This window comes from Euleptes europaea, chromosome 15 (assembly GCF_029931775.1).
Source record: "Euleptes europaea isolate rEulEur1 chromosome 15, rEulEur1.hap1, whole genome shotgun sequence".
Lineage (NCBI taxonomy): Eukaryota > Metazoa > Chordata > Lepidosauria > Squamata > Sphaerodactylidae > Euleptes > Euleptes europaea.
Window position 1 is genome coordinate 1,085,438 of NC_079326.1, and position 12,186 is coordinate 1,097,623.

General features: G+C 43.3%; 1 protein-coding gene across 1 annotated transcript in view; it reads right to left on the reverse strand.

Annotated features, from left to right (window-relative positions):
• Positions 1-12,186, reverse strand: part of ARPC2 (actin related protein 2/3 complex subunit 2) — a 31,877-nt gene that overhangs the window by 10,610 nt on the left and 9,081 nt on the right. The window contains exons 2-5 of the mRNA XM_056861098.1: positions 7,792-7,826; positions 5,595-5,707; positions 1,339-1,384; positions 577-763 (exon numbers count right to left, since the gene is read on the reverse strand). Of these exons, the coding sequence (XP_056717076.1) occupies positions 577-763; positions 1,339-1,384; positions 5,595-5,707; positions 7,792-7,826 (381 nt within the window). The remainder of the gene's footprint in view (positions 1-576; positions 764-1,338; positions 1,385-5,594; positions 5,708-7,791; positions 7,827-12,186) is intronic.

Here is a 12,186-nt window from a genome sequence, read left to right on the forward strand (position 1 = left end):
CGCTGTGAGGGGAGGGAAAGGGGGGAGGAGAAGGAGGAGGGCGCTTTCTAAAGCCGCACTCAAGGTGCCAAAGAGCCGCATGCGGCTGGCGAGCCGCTGTTTGCCGACCACTGTTCTGGGAGAAGCAAAGTCTTAACTAATTTATACCTTTAACATGCAAACTGGGTGACAGTTCAAACCTGAAGCCTTACGCCCACATGGATTGTTCCATATTCCTATAAATTGTCTAAATTATGGGGACACCTCTGTGTTTGAACAACACTCTTCAAGTGCAGTGTGCCCATGTGCTGAACTATATCCAAGGAGACCTAGCTTGAAATGTCAACTCTGACATGAAGCTCCTTGGGTGACCTTGGGCAGTCACCCTCTTCAAGGGGAAGCTACCTCACAGGGTTGTTGGAAGGCTAAAATGTAAGAAGGCAAAATCATGTATGTTGCCTTTACCACCTTGGAGGAAGCACACGAACCTGTCACCAATTAACACCAGAATACATAGTGAATGTTTTAGACACACGGTAAACAATTTTTCAAAACAGATGTTGGGACAGGGGAAATGAAAGACAAATTATTTCTTACATTGTCTCATCGTCCCGGTAATGGATGACTGCTCTCTTCTCTCCATCTTTTCCCTCTTCCTGAAATTTGAAATACTTCTCAAAGACAGAGGCAAAGCAGTTCCGTTTCAGCATGCCCGCTTGGTGCACAATAGAGTCTTTGGCGGCAGGAAGGTTCTCCAAGTCATATAGCAAAGAGACATTATAACCTAGGAGGAGGAAATAATATAGTCCTTGCAACTTTCCCCTCTCTGACCAGTCACCACTTCTGAAGACCGAAATGCGCTATGGGATCAGTTATTCATAAATTAATTTCTTCCCAGATCCCCAGCAGCCAGATTTTCTAATCAACAGCTTGATATCAAACACGCCCCCCCATACAATTTCTGTTCCTTTCCCCAATATGGAGAGCATGTTCCTACCCTTACTTTGTAACAAATGAGTGGGAAGCAGCATTGTCTCAGGTAACCATGGTTTTCTGGGCTACTGAGTGCCTGTCTTCACACAGAACAAAGAATCCCTCACTAGAGAAGCGGGGGCTGCTCGGGGGCAGATCCAGAATCATAGTTTGTGCTGCTGAGAAATACAGCTCTGGTATTCTCAGCTCTCTGTGCAGAACAATGGGGAGGGGGCTGCTTTTACATAGCACTGTGACAAGGAGAGGCCAACTGTGAGCTGGCTTGAAAATGGGAAGAGTAATTTTTCTTTTTGAAAAGCAGGGAATAATTACATTGGAACTGCAAACAGAACAAGGAGCAGAGCACAAATTATAACTGAGGTTTACCAGACTCTGGAGTTACCAAGTAGTTTCCATACACTCTCTTCAACAACTGGGAAGAAAAAAAAGAAAAGAAAATCGCTGAACTTTAATTGTTCTTCCCATCTGCTTTCCTCAACCCTTTCCTACTCTTCCCTTATGGCATTGCTCTGAAAAGCCCTAAGCTTTTTTTCTAATCACTACAAATGTGCAAAGACAGTTTTCAGAGACCCAAAAATATTTTCAGGCACCTCAAGATGCAGTTGCAGAGACGAAGGTACTATGGAACATGGAGAAATAATACTGCATAGCGAAATCTGACAGTACACCTCACTACCATCAAAACCCTAAGTCAGCTGCACTTCTTTGGGGTACCAGTTTCAGTATCATTTAGTTCAAGGTAGCACAGCTATTCAGTATTCACTAGCTGTGACCCTCACTTGGACAGAAGGCAAGTTAACGAAAGTAGGCTGATTTCAGTGCTTGATAATAGCCTTGTCTGTTCCACCCCCACCCACCCCAAAAAAGCAGATGAGCCAAATGTGAGCGAAACAGCTTCCCTCCCCCATTTAAAAAAACAAACAAAAAATAACCCAGGGAGTTAGAGGGGAAGCTGGCTTGTGAGCAGTTAATATAACTGGATCTACAATGAATCAAAATATAGAATACAGAACCTTTATTGGCATTTACAGTAACAAAACAAACAGGTAAAACAACTAGATATGGATCTAAAAAAGGAATGAATTCACAGTTCATCAGTAAATTTTATAAAAACAATTAAGTGAGGGTTCCCCTCCTTCTTTCTCCCTCCTTTAGGACCTTGGCCAGGAACTCGGCTACTTGAGTGGTAACTTCGAAGCTTTTGTCATCCAATAAATGGCCTATGTTTCCAGTAGTCATTGCAGTAGTAAATTGAGGAAGAGAACTAATTAAGCTGCATCGAAGCTGTGTGAAAAGTGGACAGTACAAGAGAATATGTTGTATTGTGTCAGGTTCTTTGCATTGACACCTACAACATCTTGCTTCACGTGGTATTCCAATGAATCAAAATGTGATTTTCATTGTTTCTTCAGTGATACATTATTAACAAGAGCTCCAACGACCAAAAGACAAGAGAGTAACAAGACCTCCCAGATTATACAACTGGGCATTAAAGATGTAACAGACTCTTCAATACTTTCCACAGTCAAACATCTAGGGCCTTAAACATGGCTGTCTCCTCCTTTGTTGACGCTCTAGATTTAAATATTCTCAAACACAAAGAAATTCGCAGTACTTCAGCCACTGACATCTACGCTAGAGTCATCCACAGGTCTATGTGTTTTCCCTATGGGGCTATGTATTTCACACAGGCAACATACTTCCCACTGTTGTGATGGTGCTTTAATTTAGGAAGAGAGAGCAAAAAGCCCATGATCTTGCCAGGATTTATGAATTCAGCTCGTATCACTCTTTCACCTTAGCAAAACTGTGGCTGACATAAGGGCTGATATCTTGTAAAAAGTGGCTTGTACACACAGGCTTTCAGAATGTCTTAAAAGAAGGCAAGCACTCTGATCCCAGGCTGGATTTCAGTGGAATGTTTATTAGGTTCACGGGAACTCTGAAGTCTTGCCTTGGCCAAGGTTTGACCACTGAAGCTGTTTCAGTGTAAAAGGAAACACATAACGGATCTTGTGGGTGACCTATGTAAGAATGATCACGACTGGGCTCCTTCCTTCCCTTGGCCCTTTACTCAAGCAGTTCCCCAAGACCCAAACCCTGATGCTGGAAATCATAGCCTGCTGGGAAGAAGAGACCCCAAGCAAAACAGCCATTCTGTTCTGTCAGGGGTGTTTCTGCTAATTCAAGAGATTCTGTGAGAGCAGCAGTGATGCCGGTCTAGTTCCCTTGCATTGTGGCACCCAGGCTGCACGGCTTTCTGTCCACAAATGTCTTGCTACCTCTAACATCAGGTCTGAGGTCTTGGGGGGCTACTGGAGGGAGGCAGGAAAGAGCAGCACAACGGAGTATCAATGGCAGGGGTGCTCCAAATGATCCAAATCAAGGATTAGACGCATTTGTGTGGCGCAATACTGGCTGGAATTTATCATCTTTTCAAAACTTGGTTACCTCTGAGTAGCAGTCTAACAAAGCATGAATGCAGCCTCTCAACTGTGCTCCTGAGTGGCCTGGCCACAGGACACATGCAGACTGCCCACGTGTTACTACTCCAAGAACAGCTTGCAATTGCTTTAGAGAAAAGGTTTGAATTGCAAAGTGCCCAGAGAGTGGCTTCCCGGTGTGGACTCCATTTCCCCCTGGCTGCTAAGAGCGCAGGAAGGTGTCATGGAGAGGGAGCTCCTATCACCAGTGCTGGGTCTGGACAGGAAGCCAGACAGTTCTGCATGTTACTCCTTGGGTTAATCAACACATACAAAACAGAAGGACAAAAAACCCTTGAAAAGAGACATCTGCCTCTGGTTCCCTTGTAGCACTTGATGCCAACAATGTGCAAGACTGGAAGACTGGAAGACTCCAGACTCCAGTCACACCCCCCCGGCCCAACGGAATTTCCATTTGCTCCATTCCTTTGCTTTTAGTTATACCCCCTTGGCCACTCATAAAGGTTCTGGTGAACAAGGAAAGGGCTGGGTTTTCCATCCGTTAACACAACACTTCTTTATCCTGTACAGCTCAACTAATATACTTCTTGTACCTAAGGACTTCAGTGTATACAAGTGTGGTTATGTGTGTGTGTGTGTGGGGGGGTAGTTTTTCAGACATTAGCTCCACCCATTCCTTCAGAGGCAGGGCATGCACAGAAACTCTAACCTCGTCTCCACCACTTCATCTGGAATATAGGACCACATAATGGGTTTTTAAACTCAGTTTTATGCAACGCTAGTCCTAAGGAGACAGTTCTGGGCAAAGCAGATCAGTTTCCCTATAACCATCCCCCTTTGACCTCTTTCTCAAATAGTGTCCCCTCCACCCACTGGATTCCAGAGGAGTAGACCTACATATGGAATTCCTGGGGAGGAGGAACAACAATCTGGAATAGGCAAAAGGAAGGGGGAAGTTCAAACAGCCCCTTTGCCCTATTCAAAAAGCAGCTCCTTCCAACACCGCTTTCCACAAATACAAGCAGTGCTATAAATGTTGTGTGACATCAACATTAGTCCTTACCGCCTAGGTTTTTAAAGGCCACAGTTTTTATATGCATCTGTAAATGACTCAAAGTAGTTTTATGAACTATTTCACTACATGGCTGTAACCAATTGCATCATCTCCTCTTGCTAAGCTGTGCAGTATGAGCTCCATTCAGTTATGTAACATCTGAAACCCGTTTCAGGAACTGAGTCACATTTTCTGCCAAGAGATCCAACCACAAGGCACAGAGCAGACTGCCTTTTTCTGCCATAAATGGTTCTCTGTAGCAGACCTGCAGCTCAACATGAACCAAACTTGCCACTTCACACATTAAAGCCTGAAGTTAGATGCAAGCACACTAAGATGCGTTGCTTTGAAGGGACTGCTTGAAGCAGAGTACACAGTCTGCTTCCACAGTAACTCTCTGAAAACCTCTTTCTTTTTCAGAGGTGGAACTCAAACCTTCAAGTGGGGATATCCCAGCCAGCCAGCAGCCAAAGGGCTGCTATCGACCACATTGGTCTACTTCCATTATTGAAGTACACTAGCAATTCATTAATTATTGATGGAAGCAAGACTGCGTTTGTTCCTTTTGCACTGTTGGCTCTATTGTGTCCAGGACTGAACATCCCGTGCACCATTTGTACAGGGGACAGAGTCAAACAAGTAGCCATTAAGGTGAACAGCAGTTTAACCTATGAAGGAACTGAGATATGCTGGACCCAGACAATTTAAGACAATTTCTGTCAAAAGTGGTATCTTAAATCATGGTTGTAACCTTCAGTCCTCATGAATGGGGTCAGTTTCTGAATCAGCAGTGTAACTTTAAATTAAAGGTCAAGCAATATGCTGTACCCCCCGGGCACATTGAGGGTTTTGTTGTTGTTGTTGCTATTGCAAAGGAAGTGTGAGGAAACAAAAAATATGAGCTATTGAAAATCCTTAAAAAGAAACAAGATAAAGGATGGATCTACTTTAGTGGAACAGACTTAAAATGGTAATATTAGGGCTGCAAGAATTGGAACATTAGTAGAAGAAGAAGAAGTGGGCAAGTATTAATGGACAAGCAACACTGATAAAAAGTACATGAACAATGAAGAAGTCTGCTTTATAATTTCAGGAAAAATACAACAGAACATGTCTATTCTTACCTCATCAGCACCATGTTCTTGGAGCTCTTTGTAGAATTTCAGAGAAATACTGACCATAACTTTTGTTTTATCACCATTTGGATTGGAAATATGGTAAAGGACTCCATCGAAGTCTAGGAAGGAAGCATGTGAGAGATTAGGAGTGTCTGTATATCTTCAGCTTAGACCTTTCTAAAATAGGCACAAAACATCCCAGGCCAAAACGTTGGCCCAAATGTAGTTTGGGACCGTGTTAGGACCGCCTTCATCATGCTTTGCTCCACTTGAGCGAGATCAATCAAAATTCCTGAGAGCAGTCTTACACTTGCCCTGTTGCATGCCTAATGCACTCATATGACGAGACAGGAATGGTGAGGGCAGAATCAAGAGTCTGCCTTGACTCCATCATTCCGTGGCTTAAATTAAATTTAAATCCCCAAGGCTTGACGCCACTGATTCTGCAGGACAATTTTCAGTCCCTGTGGCTTAAGGAGGTACTCAACAAAATGGTTGGGCTGGGGCTTCTCTCCACTATCTCTTTTGGAACAGGGCAAAGATCAGGCCACATGCCTTCTGCAACACAGGGTCAACAACACTGAATGCCAGACAGACCTTGGGAGAGCACTGTCTTTTTTGTCATCTGAAAAATCGAAATACCTTGTCTCCCCTACAGCCTACCTAACTCATCTGGAAATGATTAAGGATAGGAAAGCCTTTACTCTTGCCAGATGCCAGGTCCTTCCATCAGCGGTTCTGGAAGGAAAGTTCAAGATGGTTCCCATAGAGGAAAGGTTCTGCCCCTGCGGGTCAGAGGATGTTGAAACCACAGAACATGTCCTGATTAGATGCCCATATTATCAGGAAGTCCGTATAAGATTTATTTTTCCACTGGTCGAAAATTTCCCTGGCTGATCGGATTTATCCCTGGCCAAGCTGTTATTAAAAGACAAAAAACCTCAGGTTTCTCTCCAGACTGCTAAATTCTGCACCGCAGCTATTAAAATCCAGCATACCTGGCTAGGAAAAGAATAAGTGATTCAATGTACTATATAAAGGGGTCATCATTAAGCCTATGATGTCTGGCATTTTTAACCTTATCTTTTAGACCTGTAGCATGAAAGTAGGTACAGGTTACTATGCTCTGTATGTGTATTTGCTGGTCACTGATTGGACTATTAAAAATTTGATACAAAACATAAAAAGTTCTTTGGCCCTCAAGCCTGCTTACTATTATCGGAGCCTGTGAACTAGTGGCAATATTAAGCAAAACGTCTATGCTTTAGAAAAATATATTGTCAGAAAAATTACATTATTAGAACTTGTCATAGATGAAACATGAGGCTTGGAGCTTTATTAGAACCCAGGAGGTGTACGTAAGGAACATAGAGAACTAAATGAAGCAAAGAGCAGAATTTCAGAGCCACAGGAAGCAGGGGCAACTTGCCATGTAAAGGCAGATGTGACAGCGGCCTATCCCTAGAACTACACTGAGGCAAAGACCATGTTGGTGTTTTGAACACTCAGAAACAGTCGTGTAATACCTTCTCATTTGGTCCAATCACTTAACAGCTAACCTGAGTTCCCTCTGGGAAGCTCAAAGCTTCCTATTTGGTGAGATTTTAGTTGTTCCTACAACAAAAAAGCGTTACCTTTTTACAAGGATTGTGGCGGCGACTCCAAAGCGTTCAGCGCTAGGGGTCCCAGGACCAGCACAAGGGCAGAACTAGGATCAAAGACCTCTTATTGCTAACGAGAGACACAGTTAACAGCGTTACAACGGCAGCCGCTGCCCATGCCATGCCACTGCAGCCCACGGCATTATCATGACCTTCTTACCCAAGGTCAAAATGGGAGAACAAAAGTGAAAAGAGATCAGATCCTGCAGCTCCCAAGCCTGAGACAGACATTCTTTGCATTGGACTAGGCGATAACTTAAGTGTGAAATATGAACAGTGGTATCTACTGTGTCAAAACACACTACACTGAGACAGCGATGAAAGCACCTAACCAGCTGCCATTATCATCTCTTAAAAGGAGAAGCACTGGGCATCTCACCATGAACAATCAAAATACCAGAACAAGGTCTACCATTTGTATAGTTCACATACCTGTCAGGGTCAACAGAGGGGACAGGGTGCTCACTTTATTAGTAAAAGCCCCAATAAAATGCAAGGATTTGCATTTAATTTTTATTTGGGTTTAAAACAATGGTCCTTACCTGCAAATGTTACCTCTACAGCCTCAGGCTTGTTTCTGGAGAAAACATAAAACACAATAACCAGAACTGGATGTTACAACTTACAATCATACACATTTACAGAAAATGATTTATGTAACCACAAAGCCCAAATGCCAGAAATTGACCCATATGCTTCCTAGCATAGCTATATTAAGAAAAATGGGAGTTCCGGAATATAAACCATGCCACTGGCTTGCACATGAGAAAAATCACTTGTCTTTGCTCTCTAAGTGAATTGAAGACCTTCAATAAGCCTTACATTTGCCATTCTAAAACTGATCAGAGGTTTCCAAAACCTTCTTCCCTCTACACATTCTAAGTTGTTAATTTAGCAAGGGAAACCTTTGGTACTTTGTTCTGCTATGAGCAACTGGAAGATGGGCCCTAAGCAATAAGAGAAGGTCACACCGTTGTATTCCACAAGCCATCTCAACTAGTGATGAGTCAACAGCAGCTGCTACCTGAGCCCACTCCCCTGCCCTTCTTCGCTCTGATGTCCAGACCAGACGCCTCCCCTCCTCATTCCCCCAACCTCTTGAAACACTATGAGGAAAGCTGCTGACACTCAACAGTGGCTTCCCAAACTTTTGTGTCTCCTGAGAATATGGGAAGTCCCAATCAGGCATCAGTGGCTTGCCTCACTGTTCCAAGATGCCTGGGGAATGAGGAGGGAAAGAATGTTAGCTGTTCTGACTCCAGGCATGTGTGTGTGTGTGTGTGTGTGTGTGTGTGAAGTGCCATCAAGTCGTTTCTGACTCATGGCGACCCTATGAATCAATGTGCTCCAAAACATCCTATCGTTAACAGCCTTGCTCAGGTCTTGCAAATTGAGGGTTGTGGCTGCCTTTATAGAGTCAATGCATCTCTTGTTGGGTCTTCCTCTTTTCCTGCTGCCTTCAACTTTTCCTAGCACCAGGCTTGGGGGGGGGGTAAATAGAGGCTGATGCCCTCCAAAGCCACTGCCTCACCTTATCATATAGCTGGTTCTGATCTCTACTGCTTTATCTACACCTGCAGTGATCCTAATTTGCACCACGATTACCTGGTTACTGGAAAGCTACGCCACTGCAAATAAATAAGGAAATTATTTTTCCTCATATCAGAAATTGCTCTCTCTGCCCAGATTTGGCTCCAAAGTTTATGCCGACCACAAGCCTGGTTTATTCTAAGGCTTGTCCACTCCCTCCTCCATCTTTTACAATGCTAAGATTAAAGATTTCCTGGTTTGGGAACGCTTCAGTCTAACCACAATTCATTGCAGGTAGGTAATGTGAAAGACCTCTGCCTGAGACCCTGGAGAGCCACTGTCAGTCCGAGTAGACAATACTGACTTTGATGGACCAAGGGTCTAATTCAGTATAAGGCAGTTTCATCTGTTCATTGTGACCTCTGAATCAAAATAAACTGTAATTAAACTGAAAAACTCATAAAGGAGGTCTTCAGTCTCAGCTCTTTATCTCATAGAATCATAGAGTTGGAAGGGACCACCAGGGTTATCTAGTCCAACCCCCTGCACAATGCAGGAAACTCACAACCACCTCCCCCCCTGCACACCCCTAGTGACCAGAAGATGGCCAAGATGCCCTCCCTCTCATCATCTGCCTAAGGACACAGAATCAGCATTGCTGACAGATGGCCATCTAGCCTCTGCTTAAAAACCTCCAGGGAAGGAGAGCTTACCGCCTCCTGAATAAGCCTGTTCCACTGAGGAACCGCTCTGTTAGAAAATTCTTCCTAATGTCTAGACAGAAACTCTTTTGATTTAATTTCAACCCGTTGGTTCTGGTCCGACCTTCTTGGGCAACAGAAAACAACTCGGCACCATCCGCTATATGACAGCCCCTCAAGTACTTGAACATAATTATCATATCCCCTCTCAGTCTTCTCCTCTTCAGGCTAAACATGCCCAGCTCCTTCAACCTTTCCTCATAGGACTTGGTCTCCAGACCCCTCACCATCTTTGTTGACCTCCTCTGGACACGTTCCAGCTTGTCTACATCTTTCTTGTGGTGACCAAAACTGAACACAGTACTCTAGTTGAGGTCTAACCAGAGCAGAGTAAAGCGATACCATTACTTTGCGTGATCTGGACACTATACCTTTGTTAATGCAGCCCAAGACCGCATTTGCCCCAAGATCCATTTCACACACACTACTGCTCAGACAAGTCTCCCCCTATAATTATGCAATTATGCATATAATTAAGCCCCCTATAATTATGCATTTGATTTTTCCTACCTAAGTGCAGAACTTTACATTTGTCTTTGTTGAAGTGCATTTTATTAGTTCTGGCCCACTTCTCCAGCCTGTCAAGATCATCCTGCATCTTGGCTCTGTCTTCTACCGTATTTGCTATCCCTCCCAATTTAGTATCATCTGCAAAGTTAATAAGCATCCCCTCTATTCCTTCATCCAAATCATTTCTAAAGAGGTTGAACAACACAGGGTCCAGCACAGATCCCTGAGGAACTCCACTAGTCACTTCTCTCCAAGTGGATGAGGAGCCTTTAACTAGCACTCTTTGGGTACAATCTGTCAACAAGTTGCAGATCCACCTAACAAAAATAGGATCCAAACCACATTTTACCAATTTTTCAACTAGAATACTATGTGGAACCTTATCAAAAGCCTTACTGAAATCTAGATAACTATGTCTACAGCATTCCCCTGATCCAGCAAGGTAGTAACTTTCTCAAAAAAGGCGATAAGATTAGTCTGACATAACTTATTCTTGAGAAACCCGTGCTGGCTCTTAGTGATCAGATCCATCCTTTCTAAATGTACAAGGACTGATGTGTTTGATGATTTGTTCGAAAACTTTTCCCGGTACAGAAGTCAAGCTGATGGGTCGGTAGTTACCCGGATCCTCCTTTTCCCCCTTCTTGAAGATGGGGACAACATTTGCCCGCCTCCAATCTTCTGGCACCTCACCTGTTTGCCAAGACTTTTCAAAAATAATAGACAGAGGTTCAGAAATTACATCTGCAAGTTCTTTGAGTACCCTTGGATGCAATTCATCTGGCCCAGAGGATTTTGTTTCATTTAAAGAAACCAGGTGTTTGTGCACTACCCCAATGCCAATTCTAGGCTGCAAATCCCTTCCCTCATCACATGCTCTGTTTGTGCCATGTTGAGCACCACTTCCCTCACGAGAAAAGACTGAGGAAAAGTAGGAATTGAGGAGTTCTGCCCTCTCTTCATCTCCTGTTACAATTTCACTTTCCGGTCCAAGCAATGGGTTTATCTTGTCCTTGTTCTACAAATTTCAAATTCCTTTATTGGCATAGTACAATCTGCAGTATATAAAAGGATAAAAGTTTAAGTAAAATAAAATTAATATAAATCATTCCTTAATGTTGTGATTCTACTTTCGACTAGATTCCCATTGGTTGACTGCTATCGTCAGAAATTTTGCCACATTTTTGGTTATCTCAGGATCCTTATCAGCTAATAGTTTGTAAAGTATTTTCGTATTATTTAAGGAAAGTTCAAAACTTTAGGTTTTATGAGGTTTCCTCTTGGGGAATCATAAAGATGGCAGTCCAAAAGAATATGAGACAGGGAGTCAGGACATCCTGCGCCACATCTGAAGACTCTTTCAGCATAAGGTGTTTTCAGGAATCTGCCACGGAGTATTGCTGAAGGCAATGAATTAGTCCTAGCTTCCATAAAGACTTTCCTGAGTTTAGGATTGTCAAGACGGTCCAGGTAGATTAAATGGAAATTAGGTGGAAGTCCAAAGTATTGCGGTGAGCAAATTGGCGGCGTTAAAGGAAATTTTCGCTGGAACTCGTGATCGGCTAGTCTTTGTTTTATTAGACTTAGGATATAACTCTCGCTGGACAGAAGCCTATCTGGGCAATTTTCTTTTTTATCTTGATTGTCCATTCAGAACGTTCAGTCCAGTAGGGGTATTCTAGTAGATATTTTAACAGGGTTGATTCCCCCACATGATAATGGAACCGTAGCCAAAATTTTATGGCAGATGAACAGGCCCTAGTTGTTACTAATTTTTGGTTTGTTTCGGAGCAGAGATAAGAGACACAATTTGGGAGCCCTACAAGATGTCTGAGAAAACGGCCTTGGATCCGTTCCACTTCATCTGAGTAGACATGAAATCCCAATTGGCACAGCATATAGCAGTTGTGACAATACGTTCAGATTGAAGATTTGTAGTGCTGCTGGGATTTGTTGGTTCCCTTGATGGTAGAAGAACCTTACTATGGCCTGTGCCGAACATCTGGCTTGGTTCACTGTGTGTGTTTTGTGCTGTGTCCAGCTTAGATTATAGGTAAAAGACCTAGATATTTGAAACTCTTGACCTGTTCTAAGGTGGTTCTACCATCTTTCCAATTATGTCTCCAGGTTTTGGCA